We start from the raw sequence: 21,472 nt of genomic DNA on the forward strand, positions 1-21,472 counted from the left end.
TCACTGACACTTCCTCTGTCCCCATCACCGCTGTCTCCCCTCTCTTTCTCTCACTCTGGCACTATCTCCTCTCTCTTCCACCGTCACTGTCTCTCTGCTATTCTCTTTCAGCATAAAAAGGAGCGAATTTGTTCTTATGCCGAAATTTTCACTGAGATAAGTAGAATCAGGACAGAGGCGGCAAGTTCCAAAATTATCTGCCAGATTCTCTTCAACAGAAATATATTCGCCCTTTTGTGCTCCAGCAGGAGAATTTTTCCGCTGCTTCCCCTCTTTTTCCCTGCTACAGGCGCGTATGCAGTTTATGTAAAAGGAACTCTATAGTACGGTGAAATTTTAACAGTTTATTTATATACTTCGACCCACTTTATATACGTTGACATATATTATAAATAAAAAATAAGTGCATGTAATGTAAGGTTAAGACAAAATCATTTGCTTGCGTTTTTCTCACTACTTTGTTCATCGATCGCAATTCATCGAAAACGTTCTGTTTATTACTTGTATCATAAACAAGTGGAAAGTTACAATCAGACAGTGGAAAATCCAGGATGGAATATAGCAGTATTATAAAAGGAATAGTTGCTGCTCACCATACAGCGGAGATACTGAGTCGCATAGAGGCACAACAAAAAGTCTGTCAGAAAGTGAACTTTCGGCCAACAAGTCCTTCGTCAAAAATAGACAACATACATACACTATATCTCATGCAAATGCAACTCACATACACAATAATACAGTTATGTATTGGCATATTATTTTTTTAAAAGCAACTTTCAAAAAGAAAATTTAGCCTGTATCACTTGTCATTCAATTTTTCTGGTGAACCAGTAACCAAAAATCATTGCATATGGTTATAAATTCATTGAATGTCATATCAAACAGGGGAATCTGGTAACAATGCAGGTTGTCCTGATTCCTTCAAAACTGGCCTGTGATGTTTACTCACGAGTTTCTATTGATTCCGGAACTAAGTGCTGAAACAGACTTAGACAATGACTAGTTTATTAAATAGCAATTCATAATGGACTGTAAAAGGAATCACAATAGACCGTAAAAGAAAACTGATTAAGAGCAAAAAGGAAGATTGAGTTTTGCAAATAGGTTTCGATGGGATGGACATTGAATATCTAGATTAGACGTAAACATTGTTGTTGTTGTTGTTGTTGTTGTTGTTGTTGTGGTCTTCAGTCCTGAGACTGGTTTGATGCAGCTCTCCATGCTACTCTATCCTGTGCAAGCGTCTTCATCTCCCAGTACCTACTGCAACCTACATCCTTCTGAATCTGCTTAGTGTATTCATCTCTTGGTCTCCCTCTACGATTTTTACCCTCCACGCTGCCCTCCAATGCTAAATTTGTGATCCCTTGATGCTTCAAAACATGTCCTACCAACCGATCCCTTCTTCTAGTCAAGTTGTGCCACAAACTTCTCTTCTCCCCAATCCTATTCAATACCTCCTTATTAGTTACGTGATCTACCCACCTTATCTTCAGCATTCTTCTGTAGCACCACATTTCGAAAGCTTATATTCTCTTCTTGTCCAAACTGGTTATCGTCCATGTTTCACTTCCATACATGGCTACACTCCATACAAATACTTTCAAAAACGACTTCCTGACACTTAAATCTATTCTCGATGTTAACAAATTTCTTTTCTTCAGAAACGATTTCCTTGCCATTGCCAGTCTACATTTTATATCCTCTCTACTTCGACCATCATCAGTTATTTTACTCCCTAAATAGCAAAACTCCTTTACTACTTTAAGTGTCTCATTTCCTAATCTAATCCCCTCAGCATCACCCGATTTAATTTGACTACATTCCATTATCCTCGTTTTACTTTTGTTGATGTTCATCTTATATCCTCCTTTCAAGACACTGTCCATTCCGTTCAACTGCTCTTCCAAGTCCTTTGCTGTCTCTGACAGAATTACAATGTCATCAGTGAACCTCAAAGTTTTTACTTCTTCTCCATGAATTTTAATACCTACTCCGAATTTTTCTTTTGTTTCCTTTGCTGCTTGCTCAATATACAGATTGAATAACATCGGGGAGAGGCTACAACCCTGTCTCACTCCTTTCCCAACCACTGCTTCCCTTTCATGCCCCTCGACTCTTATAAGTGCCATCTGGTTTCTGTACAAATTGTAAATAGCCTTTCGCTCCCTGTATTTTACCCCTGCCACCTTCAGAATTTGAAAGAGAGTATTCCAGTTGACGTTGTCAAAAGCTTTCTCTAAGTCTACAAATGCTAGAAACGTAGGTTTGCCTTTTCTTAATCTTTCTTCTAAGATAAGTCGTAAGGTTAGTATTGCCTCACGTGTTCCAACATTTCTACGGAATCCAAACCGATCTTCCCCGAGGTCCGCTTCTACCAGTTTTTCCATTCGACTGTAAAGAATTCGTGTTAGTATTTTGCAGCTGTGACTTATTAAACTGATAGTTCGGTAATTTTCACATCTGTCAACACCTGCTTTCTTTGGGATTGGAATTATTATATTCTTCTTGAAGTCTGTGGGTATTTCGCCTGTCTCATACATCTTGCTCACCAGATGGTAGAGTTTTGTCATGACTGGCTCTCCCAAGGCCATCAGTAGTTCTAATGGAATGTTGTCTACTCCCGGGGCCTTGTTTCGACTCAGGTCTTTCAGTGCTCTGTCATACTCTTCACGCAGTATCTTATCTCCCATTTCATCTTCATCTACATCCTCTTCCATTTCCATAATATTGTCCTAAAGTACATCGCCCTTCTATAAATCCTCTATATACTCCTTCCACTTTCTGCCTTCCCTTCTTTGCTTAGAACTGGGTTGCCATCTGAGCTCTTGATATTCATACAAGTGGTTCTCTTCTCTCCAAAGGTCTCTTTAATTTTCCTGTAAGCAGTATCTATCTTACCCCTAGTGAAACAAGCCTCTACATCCTTACATTTGTCCTCTAGCCATTCCTGCTTAGCCATTTTGCACTTCCTGTCGATCTCATTTTTGAGACGTTTGTATTCCTTTTTGCCTGCTTCATTTACTGCATTTTTATATTTCCTCCTTTCATCAATTAAATTCAATATTTCTTCTGTTACCCAAGGATTTCTATTAGCCCTCGTCTTTTTACCTACTTGATCCTCTGCTGCCTTCACTACTTCATCCCTCAGAGCTACCCATTCTTCTTCTACTGTATTTCTTTCCCCCATTCCTGTCAATTGTTCCCTTATGCTCTCCCTGAAACTCTCTACAACCTCTCGTTCTTTCAGTTTATCCAGGTCCCATCTCCTTAAATTCCCGCCTTTTTTCAGTTTCTTCAGTTTCAATCTGCAGTTCATAACCAATAGATTGTGGCCAGAATCCACATCTGCCCCTGGAAATGTCTTACAATTTAAAACCAGGTTCCTAAATCTCTGTCTTACCATTATGTAATCTACCTGATACCTTTTAGTATCTCCAGGATTCTTCCAGGTATACAACCTTCTTTCATGATTCTTGAACCAAGTGTTAGCTATGATTAAGTTATGCTCTGTGCAAAATTCTACAAGGCGGCTTCCTCTTTCATTTCTTCCCCCCAATCCATATCCACCTGCTATGTTTCCTTCTCTGCCTTTTCCTACTGACGAATTCCAGTCACCCATGACTATTAAATTTTCGTCTCCCTTCACTACCTGAATAATTTCTTTTATCTCGTCATACATTTCATCAATTTCTTCATCATCTGCAGAGCTAGTTGGCATATAAACTTGTACTACTGTAGTAGGCGTGGGCTTTGTGTCTATCTTGGCCACAATAATGCGTTCACTATGCTGTTTGTAGTAGCTAACCCGCACTCCTATTTTTTTATTCATTATTAAACCTACTCCTGCATTACCCCTATTTGATTTTGTATTTATAACCCTGTAATCACCTGACCAAAAGTCTTGTTCCTCCTGCCACCGAACTTCACTAATTCCCACTATATCTAACTTTAACCTATCCATTTCCCTTTTTAAATTTTCTAACCTACCTGCCCGATTAAGGGATCTGACGTTCCACGCTCCGATCCGTAGAATGCCAGTAATTAAAGGTAATTTTATCTTAGCAAATAACTAGGTTATGAATAGTTCAGAGGCTTATCGTGTAATAAATGTGAAAGTAAAATATGGTGAAGGTTATTCCAGAGGTATTGTCTATAATACACCGGAATTGTCATATGAACAGAAATCTGAACTGTATAGTGTGTTGTGGGCAAATAAAAGGATGTTGCCAGGTGAACCAGCTTCTGTAAAAAGTTATGAACACCACTTGGATGGTGTAGTGCTTGAACCAATTTTTGGTTATCCACATCCTGAACTTGTCTCAAAAGGGTGGAAGTACATAAAGAAATTAACAGAATAATGGCTTAAGAAATTGTCAATACAAGTAACAGTTCATATAACAATCCTTTGATAGTACTTGAAAGACAGACGATGGGGTAAGAACTGTTACAGATTCCTGTACTTTGAACAAAATACCTAAAAGTGATACTGATATACTGGAAAATGTAGTAGAAACCATTCAGACGTTTTTTGATACAAAATTTGCAGCAAGTCTTGACCAGACTGCAGGATACTGGTAGATGCTTCTAGCACCAGGATTTAGAAAATTTATTCTCAGGAAAAAGTTATCATTATAAAGTCCTGCCCTTTGGAGTGAATACTTCAGTTTCAGTTTTTATTTAAGCACTAGATAAAGTGTCAGGCAAAGAACTATGTTCATGCATTATCATGTACATGGATGATTTACTGATTGCCATAAAATTCTGGAGTGAACATTTGGAGATTGATAACAAAGTATTTTAAGTCTTACTACTGGAGAAATGTCTTTGAAACCAAAAAAGGATGAATTTGTAAAGAAAAAAATTAATTTTGAGGCCACATTGTTTCAGCTACAGGAAATAGAAAAGCTCAAAACAAAATTTCAACCATTAAAAATTTTTCTGTTCCATAGTCAAACAATCAACTGAAGGAATTTGTGGGGCTATCCAGATTTTGTAGGAACAGGTATTTAAAGATTCTATTCCAAATAACCTGTCGTACAAGAATAGTTCATTCATCTACACAGAAGCACACCAATGCACCTTTGAGCAACTTAATGAGTGCCTACTGGAATAGAAGACATTGTACCATCCAAATTTAAACAAACATTTTCATATGGAATGTGACAGTTGCAACTACAGAGTGGGTATTCTCTTTCTAGTAGAACTGCAGGGAGGCTCTGTTAAAGAGCAGCCAGTTGCCTTTGCAAGTAGAACTTCAGCGAAATAATATATATATATATATATATATATATATATATATATATATATATATATATATATATTAGTTCAGAGAATGAAGCTTTGCCCATAGTGTGAGGGGTTCAACAAGTTTACGAATTTTTTCAGTGGCATATACTGACCATCATACATCAGTATTTTTGATAGACTGTAAATTTCTTCAGGGGTGTTTAACAAGATGGGCATTAAGGAAACTGGATATTTTTTTTTATTTTGTTCATCTCAGTTGCATTAATACACAATTTTTGCTGCGGTGGTGCCTTGTTTAGGTCTGACGCAACCAGTCTCAAATTACGAAGTCAACTGATCAGCTGACTTCGTAGCAGCTGAGGAGAGCTCCGCCTACCATCCTCCAAGAAAGCCATGGGTCTGAAGATGGTTATATAAATATAACCGAAACCGGTCACCTATGTTATTGAGACATAAGTGTTGTGATCAAAACTGAACTTCAGTTAAAATAGAAAAACTGCATACTTTTTCGTTCATGAATAAATAGGAATAGGTAAGAGACTTTCACTAGAATGCAAACAGTGATTAGAATTATATAGGTATTCTTGAATGTAAATTTGTTTATGGTTGGTGAACTACTTGCATTCATTTCTCTATGAACTTGTTATATTATTACATGTGTGTGAATACATAGCATGCTAATAGTCGTTTTGAAGCTTCGCGTTCGTTAAATAATGGAAATTGTGAAAATAAGGCCATTGCGAGAATAATTGAATACTCTGAGATTAATGAATAATTTAAACAACTGAGATTCGCCAGTGTGAAACAAACAGGAAGAACACGATATGGTTACAAGGAATAAAGATGTAATACAAGAAATTTGTTCTTGCCCAGTGAAAGACGAGACACGTTAAACAGACTGCTGTTTGCATTAGAAAGCAACTTGGGTCTATTAAACAGATAAATCCTTTTTTATTAATTTAGTGGTAAGCTGTTGATCAATATTTGTTATAAATTTGTACTCATTACAGCTCAGAGTACTATGTAAATTGAAGTTGGATGAGGGGAGGAAGGAACAGGAAAGAACTGATGATATCAGCTGCATCAGAGCTTAATGTGGAATCAGTAGCGATGAATGAAGATGTATGCCAGACCAGGACTCGAACATGGGGTCTCTTGCCTATTAGGTAAGTGCATTAACCACTGCGCCACCTGGACACAGTGTTAATTGCAAATATTCAGACTGTTTCGGCATGTTCCTCGACTGACTCGGATTCCCACCAGGTGACACCACTTACCTGCCATTCCCGGCCGTGTCTTCTGAGCTCGCTAATTTTAGATTCGTGTTGGAGGTCGACTGTAGATGTGCATCCCCACTGATGGCTGTGGACCACACGTTCATATAACTGATACACCTCTACAGGCTATAAAGAAGACTCGGGAAAAATGGTGGCACCAGTTGGGAGTGTGAGTTGACTGAGGTGCATGCTGAAATAATCTGCGCATTTACGATTAACAGTGTGTCTGGGAGACGCAGTGGTTAACACAATTGCCTAATAATCAGGAGATCCCAGGTTCAAGGCCCAGTCTGGTACACATTTTCACTCGTCGACGCTAACAGTGCATAAAGTCCTGATGTAGCTGATATCATCAGTTCCTTTCCTTTTCTTTTGCCCCTGTACTTCCCAGTTTTATGATATGTATCGCAGCTGTAGATTCTGTGTGGTGTCTGCTCTTTCGTAATGTCCTAAATAAATGTCTGTAATCCAAGCGAAACATAAAGTTAGTTTTCATTTTCTTTCAGAGTCACCTAAGGATTAGAACTTCCACCGGCTGTGTTAACTCACCGAACAGAGTCCAGACGAACCTGCCCTTCTCTTGTGGCGGAGACCACTGAGCCACCAGGGCATGCAGCGATGGATACAGCGCCCCCTGTCAACAACATAGACATTCACAGCGTTACCTAAACTACATTCCACCACGCCACTGCAACACGATATACTGCGATAATTGGTCAAATAAGAGTTCGATGGTGCTTATTTGAGCAATTACAGAGTCATTTTGAGTTACATCCGCTATTAGTCACTATTGCAGCGAATACCTACCACAACACTTTTTACAAAGTTGTGGAAGAAATTTACAGGAACGACAGTGGACTCATTTTTTTTGTGCCCTGTTAATGAGGTTGGGATGAAAGTTTTAACAAAAAAGTTGTCCTGATGTTACACATCAGATGACATGAGTAAGAGAGGACAGCGCTCTGGCACCAGAAGGCTCAGGCAATGAGCAAGAAAGGGGCGTGTCACACGATCGTCCATGTGTAGCGAGCAACTGGTTGTAATGTGGTTTTATTTTAGGTGCTTGTGGAAGACTTCAGGGATCGGAGCAGCATCTCCTGCTGGTGCACATACTTTACTGTGAAAAATGTAGACACTTTAAAGAGCCTAGTAGGTCCGACAACACTGGACGTTCGAGGCATGGAGGGAACATATTACAATTTATGAGCCTGAGAACATTCATACAGAAATGATTCAAAGCAAGCCTCTACAGCGTGCAAGAAACACTGTGCGCTTCCAGCGAAGAAATTCAAAATGGTACAAACCGCGAAGAAGATTCTCATGACTATGTTCTGGCATCTGCGTGTTTGTGGGGCTTTGGGCAATTAGGAAGTCTATCAGAGGTAAGATACATGTTGATGACGGACGTCCAAACACTCAAGTAACATTAATGTTTAGCTTCCCGTCGACGACAAAGTCATTACATATGAAGCACAAGCTTCCATAGCACGCAGCTAGCGAAAGTAATTGTCAGTTTCCTTTCCAAAGGAACTGCCGTTTTATTTGTCTTTAAATGTTTTGTAAAGCCAGAGAAATCTTCAATCTAAAAGTCTTTATGGTCATTTGAACCCCACCACTTCCACCCGACTGCGATTTCAGAATCTTCGACATTGTGTCACTTCACACAGTACTGCCCAGACAAGGAGGATACAATTGTCTGACTGCCAAATAACACTGTCTGGCTCCATTTCGCGGTCCCAGTTACCGTCATGAAAAAACAGTTTCACCAGGAAGTGTTACGGCACTGATCACATATTCCCAACATGATTTACCATTATTGTCCACCTGAAGAAACCGTTGGGCAATCCAAACCAGAGGACACTTCAGCCATGCACAGATGCCTAAACAGCCAGCAGAATTTTAATAAACGGGAATTTTAAAACTCTTGTCTTAATAGAAAAATGTGTTCAGAAACTTGGTCCATGCATTGAAAAATAACAAAGGCACAGTAAATTAAGTTCACATTTTTGGCCAATAGGTTAAAAACCTTGGTAAGAAATTTCTGTGATTACTCCTATACCATCACAAGACCAGTCACATGCAACGAAGTCGTTGTGTCGAGACTGCCTCACCCGCCCTTCCATGATACCGACTACATCGAGTTTTGGCGCGCAATGGGATTTTACAGAAAAAAGCAAATAATAATATACGTAGCCACTGTACTGCAGTCACTTTACCAACTGAGCTACAATGATTAAATGAGTATATATACCTATGAGAGATTCATCTATCATTCAATTTGACGTTGAGTGAAGACATTGGCTGTCGTGTGGAGGACATGTTTCAAGCAGTGTGGTGCTGTTGTGGCATTGTAGACGTAGATTTATTATTTGTGGTATTCTAGACACCGTACTGAAAATACCTACATTATTGTGAGAGTATGAAAAAATAAAAACACACAAGTTTTTCGATAATATACATTTTTTAATTTAGCATGTACATTGGAAGCACTACAACAAAAAATCCGCTGGTTCTTTATGGTCTTTACACCTATACAATATTTACCAAATAAAGTTTTCTTTTATGCAGAAAATTGAGCACATATTTCCCTGAAACTGGTGGGTGCATCGTAAAACTCAGGTATTCCATGGACAAATTTAACACAGATGGCTTCTATGCCTACTGCGGTAGACTTTGGCACTGCATTGATACATGAACTGTCCTAAATCATCCACATGTACACCACGCGTACCAATATAGTTCACAACGTCATTGTACACAGCTTGAGTACTCGCCAGCCAGCGGTTCAGTCTCTTCAACACAAAAGATAACACCGTACTTCATCTGCCATAACGTAGCTGTGCTGTAGATAAATGGACAGGTCCCTTTATTTCGCCCAGAGTGTTGTAATGGATAACGTCATACCAGTCCAATAAATGTCTGTGGGAGAACGAGATGAATGATACTCAGCAGTCATCTGTGCATTGATGTTGGATATAGCACAACATAATTCATTCCATCCCAACCTCGTAAACTGCACTTAAAAGTTCTTGGGCACATTTCTGATCTCCACCACAACACACCAATCACTCCCTGCTGGTGCTTCTATACCACTATTTAGAACCTTTGAGCCACTAGCAGTTAAATTATGCTTTAAAGTGAAAAGCATTAGCACACTGGGAGCAACGGCACCTTCTTATCCACAGGATCTGCACTCTGCCCCTGCACTACCATCAGAATGTTCTGGGCCGGTGCATATGTCAGATCCCAGTACCAACCTGAAACTTGCTGTTTAGGACCACCAGCACACTTCTCCGTGTGGAGGGTGGGCTGGGTGCTTTCATCACACAAATAGATGTGCAGAACATGTGTCAGAGTCCAGCACTGACCTGCATCTTGCTGTGAAGAGCTGCCAGCAGTACACTCGTGCGAGTCGGGGGTTGGCCCGGTGTCTTCATCACACAAATTGCTGAGCAGAAAAGATGTTAGCAACTCCTTGTCCTGCTCCAGCATGCTTACAAGGTGCGCTACAGAATCCCACGTGGTCGCTGCAGGTCCACAGGCGTCGGCCACTGCAGGTGCTGACTCGTTGGAGCTCAGTGTTGGTCCCAGAAGGCCTCAACAGGTCGAAGGGTGCTGATTAAGGTGGAAGTACCGTCACATGCAGGACCAAAACCCGAACAAGCAATAATAATAGCAGCTACGGAAAAAGATTTAATATTTGATACTTTTCTGCTTCTTTCTATTCTGTAGGGTGGCACTGATGGACCTTGGCTGCTGGTGCTGACACTTCATGGTTTTTCTTCTTCTACCACTGTCTGACTAAAAGTGTGGAGCTACTGCATCTACATTATATCCCCTCAAGTTACTAAAATGTAGACTTTCACGGCCGGAAATATCATGTCCATTATAATTATCCGGGCTGTTATGCCGTGGTCGGTTGATGAATTCTGTGTCTATTCCCAACGTTTCGTCTCCGACTGCGGGAGACATCTTCAAGGGGGTCCGTAGCTCAATGGAAGGTCCAACACACCCACTGGCTCACTACTGACTGCCGCTAAATTCCGTGTCCGCGTGCTCCCACGCCGCGGCGTGACGTCACGTGTTTTGAAAACGTCAGTGCAATTGGCCGCTGTCCGTCGCCGTCGATCGCCGTTGCCATCACCCAGTAGTGGGCGGGTGGTACACATCTTCTTTAACACCGGCATCCATATGCCGTTTAATTTCACGCCCTCCTCCTTACGGTTGAAATTATTTGGGTGTTTAGCGATTTCGATTGCCTCCCTGTAGAGCCTTTCGTAATATCCGCTTGTGGCCGCTAGTACTTGCGTCTCCTCGAAACGAATATTGTGGTTCCCCGGCTGGAAAGCATGCTCCGCAACAGCTGATCGTTCCGTTTCTCCTCTTCTACAATTTCCCTTATGCTCTTTCAAACGTTTAGAAACAGTTCTTTTAGTGGTACCCACATAAACATCACCACAGCTGCATGGGATCCTATACACTCCAGCTTTTTCCAGTGGTTTGCGAGCGTCCTTGGCAGGCTTAAGGTATTCCTGTATCTTCCTGGTGGGCTTGTAAATTACGGTAATATTCCGCTTCGTCAAGATCCTCCCTATTCTTTCCGTTACATTTTTAACAAACGGCAGGAAAACCTTAGATTTTGCAGTAGCCTGTACGTCAGTATGATTTCTGCGTGGCTGCCTCAACGCACGTTGGGAATCGACACAGAATTCATCAACCGACCACGGCATAACAGCCCGGATAATTATAATGGACATCCCCTCAAGTTGTGACGAGATGGCAGGGTGCAGCATCACTGTCAATTTCCAGGAGAACACAGTATTCCTATTGGCTCCTGGAATTTTTTTTCATCCATAACATGACTATTTCGAGCGGCCTTTAGTAGTGGTTTCACGAAGTAGCTACCCAATGTGGAGCTGAAGAAGAGGACCTGTACACTTTTCCCACCGTTTTTCAAGGGGGAGGGGAGGCGAAGGGGGAAAGTGGAGAGGGGAGGAGGAAATGGGGTAAGGGGTGACATCATCAGGTTATATCAGTGCCACATTGCAACATCTACCCCCTAGGGATAGGAGGTGGGGGAGTGCCGCCATCTTGAATAAAGTTGGCAAAACGCAGACTGTCCGAGTATCGGCTTACTCCCAAGTCACACTTGTAAATGATGAGCGTGTCGTGTAATAATGGCTTTACATTTTCCACACAACACACTTGTTTTACCGTCAGTGCTTTCTGGATACAGCTTACAGCACAAACGTTCAGTAGGTTTTCATGTTGTCACTGACACTGACACATTTTCCATACCTTCAGGGTTTTGGACGCTCCTGACTATTCCCAGAGAATCTTCTGTTCTTGGAAAATACTGCCTTGATGCAATTTCTCCTCCTACCAGTGACTTTCCAAGTTCGTCCGAGAACATCCAGCTCCTATTATTTGACATTTCTGTTATTTTATTTTGAAGCACTGTTCAAACGACTGCTTCAGATGAACTATTTATGTACCTTTTTCTTCTAGTTGAGTACGTGGTAATGCCTGGGATAGACTATTTTGTACAGGGCGTGGACTGTAGTCATGTGCATCAGAACACTTGCTTTCAGATGCATTACTTCCACGATCTTCGAACTTGGAATGTGTTCTTTCATATGTTTTATTTATTTATTTTTTTAATTTACTAATTCTCTGAAGTCAACATCAATCAATGATATGCCATTATGTCACAACTCAAACTGAACAGAAACAATAAAGACTCAAACAATTGAAAAGTGTTAAACAGTTTCTTGGAAACAGTAAAGCGCATTGTTCATTATTATGATAAAATACAATAGAAAACCAAAAAATCTTTGAATTAGAGTAATAATATTTGTGTCGGATTGTTACAATCCGAACATTATGTATGTAACAACTAAGGCTTATGACCAAATTACTTAAAATGTTTTTGTACACCTATTAATTATGAATTTTCAGACAAAGTCACCAAATTTCATAAAGTTACCTTGGTATTAAAAAAAATGAAAACCGTTATTTATAAATATTTTGGGTTACGTAGACCCGAATCGAACAGCAGGGGTATACAAGTGCACTCTGCTGGGAATCCGTAAGTTTCAGCCATTTGTCTGTTAGATGCGCACAGTGGGAGGTCGGCGAGCTGTGGGTGCGTCCAACTTCACTACGGAGGCAGGGGAAGAGTAACAGCGAGGTGTAGTGCGGTTTTTGACTGCGGAGGGAGTGTCAGGAAGTGAAAATCTTGCCCTAATGTCTTCTGTGTATAGTGAACACATACAGAAGGTTGGGTTTCAACGAAAGACAGAGGCCTTTCAGGATAAGACCACTGTGTTCTTACCCTTCTGTCGTTGCTGCGGTGGAAGCTGCCATCAGAAATGGCAGGCGGCTGTCTCATGTTGGGCATCAGTCACTGCGCTGCTCAGACCATCATGACAGAGCAGCTCATGCTCTCAAAAAACTGTGCGCAAGTGGGTTCCAAACAGCCTGAGGGGGAGCAGAAGTTGAACAGAATGTCGAAACACTGCAGCACCCGGAACGGTATCATGATGAGCAGCATCGTTTCCTCTCCCGTATCGTTGCGGGAGATGGCACAGGGTGTAATCATTTTGTGCCAGATAGCAAGCAAGCATCAGAGCCAACAATGGAAGCACATAGATGAAGCATATAGATTCATGCGCACAGAAAAAATCTAAGTCGTGCGCGTCAGCTCCGTGGAAGTCATGATGACCTCCTTCTTTGAGTGTGTAAGCCTGTAAGGGATCCGTGATCCCATGAACATAGATGCTAGTATCCGACGCCCAGGTCGATAGCAGACAGGAGTCGATTGTCGAGCGCTGCAGTAGGCAGTGAGACTAGTGTTGAGTGCGAAGTAGTACTGGAGAGTGTCTAGCAAGAGGTAGTGCGGGAGAGACGGGCAAGAATGGTGGTCGAGTGAGTTGTAAACGGTTTGGTGGTCGAGTGAGTTGTAAACGGTAAAATTCACCGGAGTATGACGAGTGAGCACGTCCCCCTGATCGTCGTGGGGTTGACCCTCACTAATACCGATTCGCGAGTGATATGAAACAGAAAGTGACAAGTGCCGAATTACGTGTTTCGTGTCAACCGCGTCGGCCAGCAACAACCATGGATTGCAGTGAGGATTGTTGTGAATGTTAACCATCAGCATTGCGTGTGACGAAGTACTGAAAATCAGCAATCAATAAAAAAAGATATCCACAATTAGATGTGTAAGGCGAAGGTAGCAACTGCCTCAGAATTTGTGTGTTAGTAGGAAATATATATCAGTTTAGTACATCGCAACCTTTGTGGTCCTTAATAATAGACAAACTTTCAATCATTAGCTATTCCGTCTCAGAACAGCCGCACTAGGTTGAAATACCCCCGAAACCACAGCAGAAAACCCGATAGCCTTTCATCCATTAAGCACACGGTCATATAATTATAATAATTAACTGTTTGGCGGCTACGATAATTTACACAAAACCCAATAAGAAGTTTTAAACGGGGGTGTTTCATCTTGGATCCCGTGAAAAGGACAGTTGCAATCTTCGGATCCGAACAAAGATTTATTAAGCACCTGTTTTGATTTCATTGGAATGACCTTTGCAATTATCGGACAATTTTACTGCAAGAGCAATCCGGTATTGTTGTTACCGTGGCTAAAATTACAGTATTCCAACTAGAAACAGTGTAGTATAACATTTATGGTGAAATTAGAAATCGCGGGAACGAAGCACATTGTTTAGACAATGCAGTGCAAAGTGACTGAGAAACAGTAGACAATTTGTTTTTACGGGTTTAAATGACAAGAGCAGTGTTAATAAACAGTGTATTGAAGTATGGACACGAGAACCTGCGTGAATTGCTGTTAAATTTATACTCTAAGAAAAAGAGCGTTTGTGCGTAACCGCGACTGAACTAGCCAAAAATTCCGCTACGAAAGTATCAGGAGTATGTTTTCAAGTGACTTTCTATCCGAAATTATCTTTTGAACGGTGTAAATCGCTCAATTTGATGTGAAACCATAAACTGTTACTGCAGTTGCGAGTGTTGACTGTTGCGTAATTGTTGGATGACGTCACACAGACTGTGAGCGGCTAGCCAAGGAATCTGAGGCAGTGAAGAAGTTGCACACGCCGCGACAGCAAGGATTTGGATAGCGGAGATGTACCACACTGACCAGTGACTGCAGCGGAGCCAAGTGGCTGAAGTTGAAACAACGACGACGCGGAGTTCGACATCTAATGGCGAACCCCCGAAGTATACGACGCCTGCGCCACCTACCCGCTGATCAGCGAAGTACATGAGAGCAGCTCCATCCCAGCGCCAACCACCGAACTACGAGACTGCGTCAGCGCGATTCGCCGCGGACGTAAACAGTTGCACACGGCACCACACGAGCTACAACGACGCTTCGCTTGACAGCTGCCGATCCGGAGGAGCCAACGCCGACACGACTAGTAGCGCGTCTTCAAACGTCAAAACATCGCGACTTCGACGAGCGTCGATGGGTGAGTGAGGACGAGTTGCTGGCGCGAGACTAATTCATATTGCACTATCTTCAGAGCGCGGAAGGAACTTCATATTTGTCAATTGCAGAAAATATAAGAATAGTATTTTTTAACATTTTTTTTTTTTTGCGAATTTTCTCTGAAGCATGGTATGCTAATATGCGCTTGTGTTCATGCTGTACAGCACAGAATAGTGCCTCATTTGCATTATTTATTGTAAACTACATATTTATATGTCTTCTAAGTTGTGTGTATGTTACTTCGAGATTTTGTGTATAAATGCCGTCATTGATGTTTGATGTGGATAGGCTTCTGTGATTTATGGTGTTCAATGGAGAGGTCTATTTTTCCAGTATGGGTTAACCGAATACAGTGAAGGATTATTTCTTTATTAGCTAATTAGTGAGTGTTTGGGTTACTAGGAGGTTATTTTTAATTTATTTTATTTTTTTTCTTATCTGTGCATAGTGAATAGTTGAGAATGGATCCTGAATTGAAAGAGAAGGTTGTGGAGGAGGTAGTTAGAAAAATGGAGATAGGGCAGAAGGACAAGGATGAGTCAGGAATTGGTAGTAGTGGAATGTCAATGAACAGCCCACTGGGTCATTCAAGCAGTTACCCTGAGACACCAGTAAAACCAATTAGAAAGGAACTGAGTCTGGAGGATGGAGAATCGCAGTCAGTAATACTTAAGGTGCTCCAAGGAATCAACAAGCATATGGGAGAGATGCTCCAAGAAATCAACAAGCGAGTAGAAGGGGGAAATAACGAAGTCAGGAAAGAAAACAAAGAAACCCAAGAAAATTTAAGGAAAGGGCTGCAGGAATTCCAGGAACAGATGAGAATAACTCTTCAGGAGAGAGATGACAAGCTACAGGTGAAGCTATGTCAACTGCGAGAAGAGATTAACGATATGAGAGTAGAGATAATCGGAAAAGCTGAGAGAGATGTCAAGGATGTCAAGATTGAGTTGGAGGGGAGAATGCGAGAAATGGAAGCACACCAGAACCAACGGATTGAAGACGTGGTGCAAGTGCAGCAGTTGTGCCAGGTTAATGTTGGTAAATTGGGAAATAGGCAAATGAAATTGGAGGAGGCTGTGGTACATATAGTCACAAATGAGATCAAACAGCTAAGGAGGGAGTCCAACAGCTAGAAACTAAAACCGAAGAGATTGATAGGAAGATAAATAGTGCCACCTTAACAGTAGGGGAGGGCAAGCTCGTTACATTAGTAAATGCTGATAATATGTATACCCAGGCCCACATGGGGCAAAAATATAAACCCAAAGGGGCATTGCATCCAATGATATTTACTAAAGAAGAAGTTACCAGCTACAGTTTATTTGAGGAAGAATTTTTAAAGAAATACTGGTCCAAAAATCACCAATGTGCAACACTTGAAAATTTACTGCATCGCAAGTCCCTTAATATCTGGAGAGGTACCTTGAGAGAATTTGCTGAGCATCTATGGGAGTTGAATGAAACATTGGAGCAGCCGTTGAATGACGACATAATGATATCAGCAATTAAAAGGAGGTTAAGTCGTAGGATGCAAGAAAACTTATCTGGAAGCCTGATTAAAGATAAAGATACTTTAATGGAAGTATTGGAGCAATTAGAAACTGTTTGTGCACAATAAAATGACCAGATGCATGATCAGAACCAAAGTGGAAATAATTACCGTCAAAGTCAGTTTAATGGCCCACCGAATTACAGAGGTAGAGGTGGGGGTAATGGGCATAGGAACCGTGGCAATGGTCGACAGTTTTACCACAATCATAGGAGAGATGATGATGATGACAGGAATTATGAGAGGGGAGAAGATAAACGAAGGGATCATGAGGTACAAATTGAAGAAAGAAAGGTGTAGGGAGCTAGCAACTCTTTTGCTGGTATACCAAGTGGCGACTGGTACACTCCCAGCTGGGTGAGACTTTATTTCTTATTTCAAGTTTCACTCCTCTACCATCTTTCTCTACCCTTAGGTTAAGAAAGTTAGTGTGTAGTAGTTGGGATTGGTAGTGGTCATCCAAGTAAATCAGTCAGGAACCATGTAGCAGATTTATAGTTGACTTAAAATAAGGATAAGTAGTTACTCTTGATGTAGAGTATGAGATGTCAAAGAATCAATAAGTTAAAAATCAGCTTAGTGTCAGTACATTGCAAAATTATTAGTGCCAGACGTAATAAAATGAGAACCAGATCAGAAAGCTAATGTTTATAAAATGTGGTGGGAAGCTAATTGGTCGAACAAAAGTTTGTGTAATCTTATAGAGTTGTTTTGTGAGGCATGAAAATATCAAACTGTTGTAAGAAAGTTGAAGTAATGTATCAGCTTGTGATTAGGATGGCATATAAAGAAACAAATACATGAGGAGATAGTTGTTCAAATAAATGATGTGAAATATGATGAACGGAGAGGCCAAGGTGCCTGGAGTAGTATTTTTATGTAGTTATTGCAGCGAATATGGAGGGTTGATGTAGGTTGAAGATATATATCAGTTGAAGTTGCTATTAAGTTGAGGGAGGTATGTGTAATGAAGTGTATTGAGTATGAGATGTTTGAAGTATTGAAGTATATGGAGGATTGATGTAGGTTGAAGATATATATTTATTTGCAGTTGAAGTTGCTGTTAAGTTGAGGGAGTTATTTGTAATGAAGTGAATGGAGTATGAGATGTTTGAAGTATTGAAATATGTCATTTAGCACATGAGCAATATCTGTTTGCAAGTTATTTGTAGGTATACATGTTGATCTGAGGTATGCTGATAAAACAGGAAGTGTAACTTATGAGTAATGAGTAATTCATGTATCCAATTAGCTATCAGAGTCAGTTATGGTTATACTTAGGTCGAGATTTAGAAGCAGAATCCTGGCAGTGTGTAATGAATAATAAATATCCATATAGCAGATTTGAATTAATGTCAGTATAAGGGAAATATTGTACCCCTCATCTGAGTATTAGTGATAACAATTCACAAAGGTCAGTATAAAGGTTTGGCAGAATGAAATGATCAGTAATTTAAAATTTTCATTGGATGACCACAAGTTAGTGTGATAGTAGTATGGACGGCAGGAATCCCACTGAAAGGACGGCATACCAAAGGGGTGGCTGGCATTCAATTAGTTGTTTTCTTGTCTTTGGTGTAGCTAGTTATAAAAGATTAATCAGTAACAAATATGTAGTTAATGGCCCAGACAAACCTTTGAGAGTGAAGATTTTTGGTAATTGAATGTAAGATAAGTTTGTAAAAATATTTACGATGCTATGTTAATTAAGATAGATTGATACTGTATGATATTTCTGTAGTGGCAGTTTGCTACCAGAGTCAATAGGGTATTATTGGTGATACAATGTAATTTTCAGTATTTGAACCAGAACTTATGTTCTTCATTTTCATTTGTATACTATGTGATAATTTATTCCTATTATTCTTTTTCGCCTATGACTACAAAGAAGGTTTTTAGGGCGGGGATGTAAGGGATCCGTGATTCCATGAACATAGATGCTAGCATCCGACGCCCAGGTCGATAGCAGACAGGAGTCGATTGTCGGGCGCTGCAGTAGGCAGTGAGACTAGTGTTGAGTGCGAAGTAGTACTGGAGAGTGTCTAGCGAGAGGTAGTGCGGGAGAGGTGGGCAAGAATGGTGGTCGAGTGAGTTGTAAACGGTAAAATTCACCGGAGTGTGACGAGTGAGCACGTCCCCCTGATCGTCATGGGGTTGACCCTCACTAATACCGATTCGCGAGTGATATGAAACAGAAAGTGACAAGTGCCAAATTACGTGTATCGCGTCAACCACGTCGGCCAGCAACAACCACAGATTGCAGTGAGGATTGTTGTGAATGTTAACCATCAGCATTGCGTGTGATGAAGTACTGAAAATCAGCAATCAATAAAAAGAGATAATCACAATTAGACGTGTAAGACGAAGGTAGCAACTGCCTCAGAATTTGTGTGTTAGTAGGAAATATATATCAGTTTTGTATATCGCAACCTTTTTGGTCCTTAATAATAGACAAACTTTCAATCATTAGCTATTCCGTCTCAGAACAGCCGCACTAGGTTGAAATACCCCCGAAACCACAGCAGAAAACCCGATAGCCTTTCATCCATTAAGCACACGGTCATATAATTATAATAATTAACTGTTTGGCGGCTATGATAATTTACACAAAACCCGATAAGGAGTTTTAAACGGGGGTGTTTCAAGTGCTCATTGACTTTCCGGAACACGGTGCCTCAATTATGCACAGCCGTACGTGCACACTCTGCAAAAATTGAAGTGCGCCATCAATTTCTGCGTGTTACGCAGATACGCAATAGACCCAGTCCCCGCGTTTTCGTTAGTGTCGAAAAGTAAACCGATTTTGTGTTTTATTAGACGTTTCGTATCAGCAGCTAAATATTTAGTCTCACCTGAATGCTTTGATAACTAAGTTTTTGAATCTTTGAGTATTAATCTAATTTATTAGACACAGTTGTTGCGTTTTCCTCAGTGTCTACAGTACAGTTCCGTAGCACGTCTCGATAGTCCTTTGTCTGTGTAATGTATTTTCCATTGTCTGTAGTACGGATAGGGATTGTGATTGCTGTGTGTGAATACGAGCCGAGTTGGTAACACTTTTCTCTCATCCCCAGGTTGTGATCGTTTTAGTTACACATCTTGAACCTGCCGTAGATAGTCATCACAGTTTTGGGCCGGCAGCGGGAATCCAACGGACGACCAGCACGTCCGAGTCCGCCAAACTGTCCACACTGGTGGCCAGCCCAGTTACTGCTCGCATTCGGGTTGACCACTTGCTCGTGGTCGAGTGGGAGGTCGCCTCGAGGTGTGACAGGCGGCGAAAGACTTCCCAGGGGGCTGCATATAAGGTCTCCCCGGTTAGTCTGACAACGAGGTTGCAGATGCTGTCTGTGGCTGACACTGTCCCTCAACCAGATGCAGCCGCTTGTCCTGTTTCAGAGAAAACCTCTCAGCCTGCAAGATCCTGGCAATCACAGAGGGTGAGGTTATCGGTAGTTGGGAGCTCGAATTTTAGTCGTGTTATGCGGTCCCTTAGCGACATGGCTGCCAAGGAAGGGAAGAAAGCCAACTTCGTGTGCCTACCAGGTGAAGTCATTCCAGATGTGGAATGGATCCTTCCGGATGTCATGAACAGCACACAGTGCAGCCAACTGCCGGTGGTGGCTCATGTCAATACCAATGATGCGTGTTGCTTTGGATCAGAACAGATTATCTCTGGTTTTGAGTGGCTGTCACAAGTGGTTAAAGCCTGCCAGCCTTGTTTGCGAGATGAAAGCAGAGCCCACCGTTTGCAGCATACTTGACAGGACCGACTGAAGACCTCTGGCACAGAACCGAGTGGAGGGTCTGAACCACAGGCTCAGAAGGTTCTGCATTTGTGTAGGCTGCAGATTCCTCGACTTGCGCCATGGGGTGGATGGGCTTCGGGTTCCGCTAAAAATTCAGGCGTACACTACACGCAGGAGGTGGCTACATGGGTAGCTGGGTCTGTGTGGCATGGACTGGGGCAGTTTTTTAGGTTAAAGGGTCTCGGGAACACACAAAAAGGGCCTCAGTCTCAAAGGATGCAGGCCGAACACAGGAAGAACGTAGACACAGGAACCACTGGTGTAACAGTTGTAAATTGTCGTAGCTGTGTTGGGAAACTATCAGAGGTCCAAGCAGGGTAGCCGCTTGTCACGGTCCGTGCGGCTTCCCCCGTCAGTGGTTCGAGTCCTCCCTCGGGTATAGGAGTGTGAGTTGTTCATAGCGTAAGTTAGATTAAGTAGTGTGCAGGCTGAGGCACCGATGACCTCAGCAGTTTGGTCCCATAATACCTTACCATAAATTTCCAAATTTTTCCAAGCGCTGATGCTCAAAGTGTTATAGGCACTGAATGCTGGCTAAAGCCTGATATGAGTCCAGCTGAAATTATTGCAAAGGACTTAACGGTGTTCATAAAGTATAGACCAAACACAGTTGTCGGTAGCGTGTTTGTTGCTGTTTAGAAGCAGGTTATTTTGTACCAAATTTGAAGTAGATAGTTTCTGTGAGTTAGTATTCATAGAAGTCATCCTTGGCAACAGGAATAAAATAATAATTGGATCCTTTTATCCACTTCCCAACTCAGATGATACCTGAAAGGTTCAAAGAATACGTGAGTATAATTTCAAATATGTACCTGACTCATACAATTATATTTCGTGGTGACTTTAATTTACCCTCTATATATTGGCGAAAATGCATGTTTAAATCCGGAGATAAGCACATAACATCGTCCGAAATTGTGCTAAACGCAATCTTTGAAAATTATTCCGAGGAGTTAGTTCTTGAGCCCAGTCGTTTAGTAAACGATTGTGAAACCACACTTGACCTCTTAGCAACAATTAATCCTGAGCTAATAACGAGCATCAAAACGGATACAGC

The 21,472-nt window shown here is 41.4% G+C and overlaps 1 protein-coding gene across 1 annotated transcript in view; it reads right to left on the minus strand.

The window, feature by feature from the left end:
• The window catches only part of LOC124620032 (sialin-like), a 151,831-nt gene that overhangs the window by 113,838 nt on the left and 16,521 nt on the right, over positions 1 to 21,472 (minus strand). Inside the window, exon 2 of the mRNA XM_047146697.1 lies at positions 7,077 to 7,161. Within this exon, the coding sequence (XP_047002653.1) occupies positions 7,077 to 7,161 (85 nt within the window). The remainder of the gene's footprint in view (positions 1 to 7,076; positions 7,162 to 21,472) is intronic.

This window comes from Schistocerca americana, chromosome 6 (assembly GCF_021461395.2).
Source record: "Schistocerca americana isolate TAMUIC-IGC-003095 chromosome 6, iqSchAmer2.1, whole genome shotgun sequence".
In the NCBI taxonomy this organism is placed as follows: domain Eukaryota; kingdom Metazoa; phylum Arthropoda; class Insecta; order Orthoptera; family Acrididae; genus Schistocerca; species Schistocerca americana.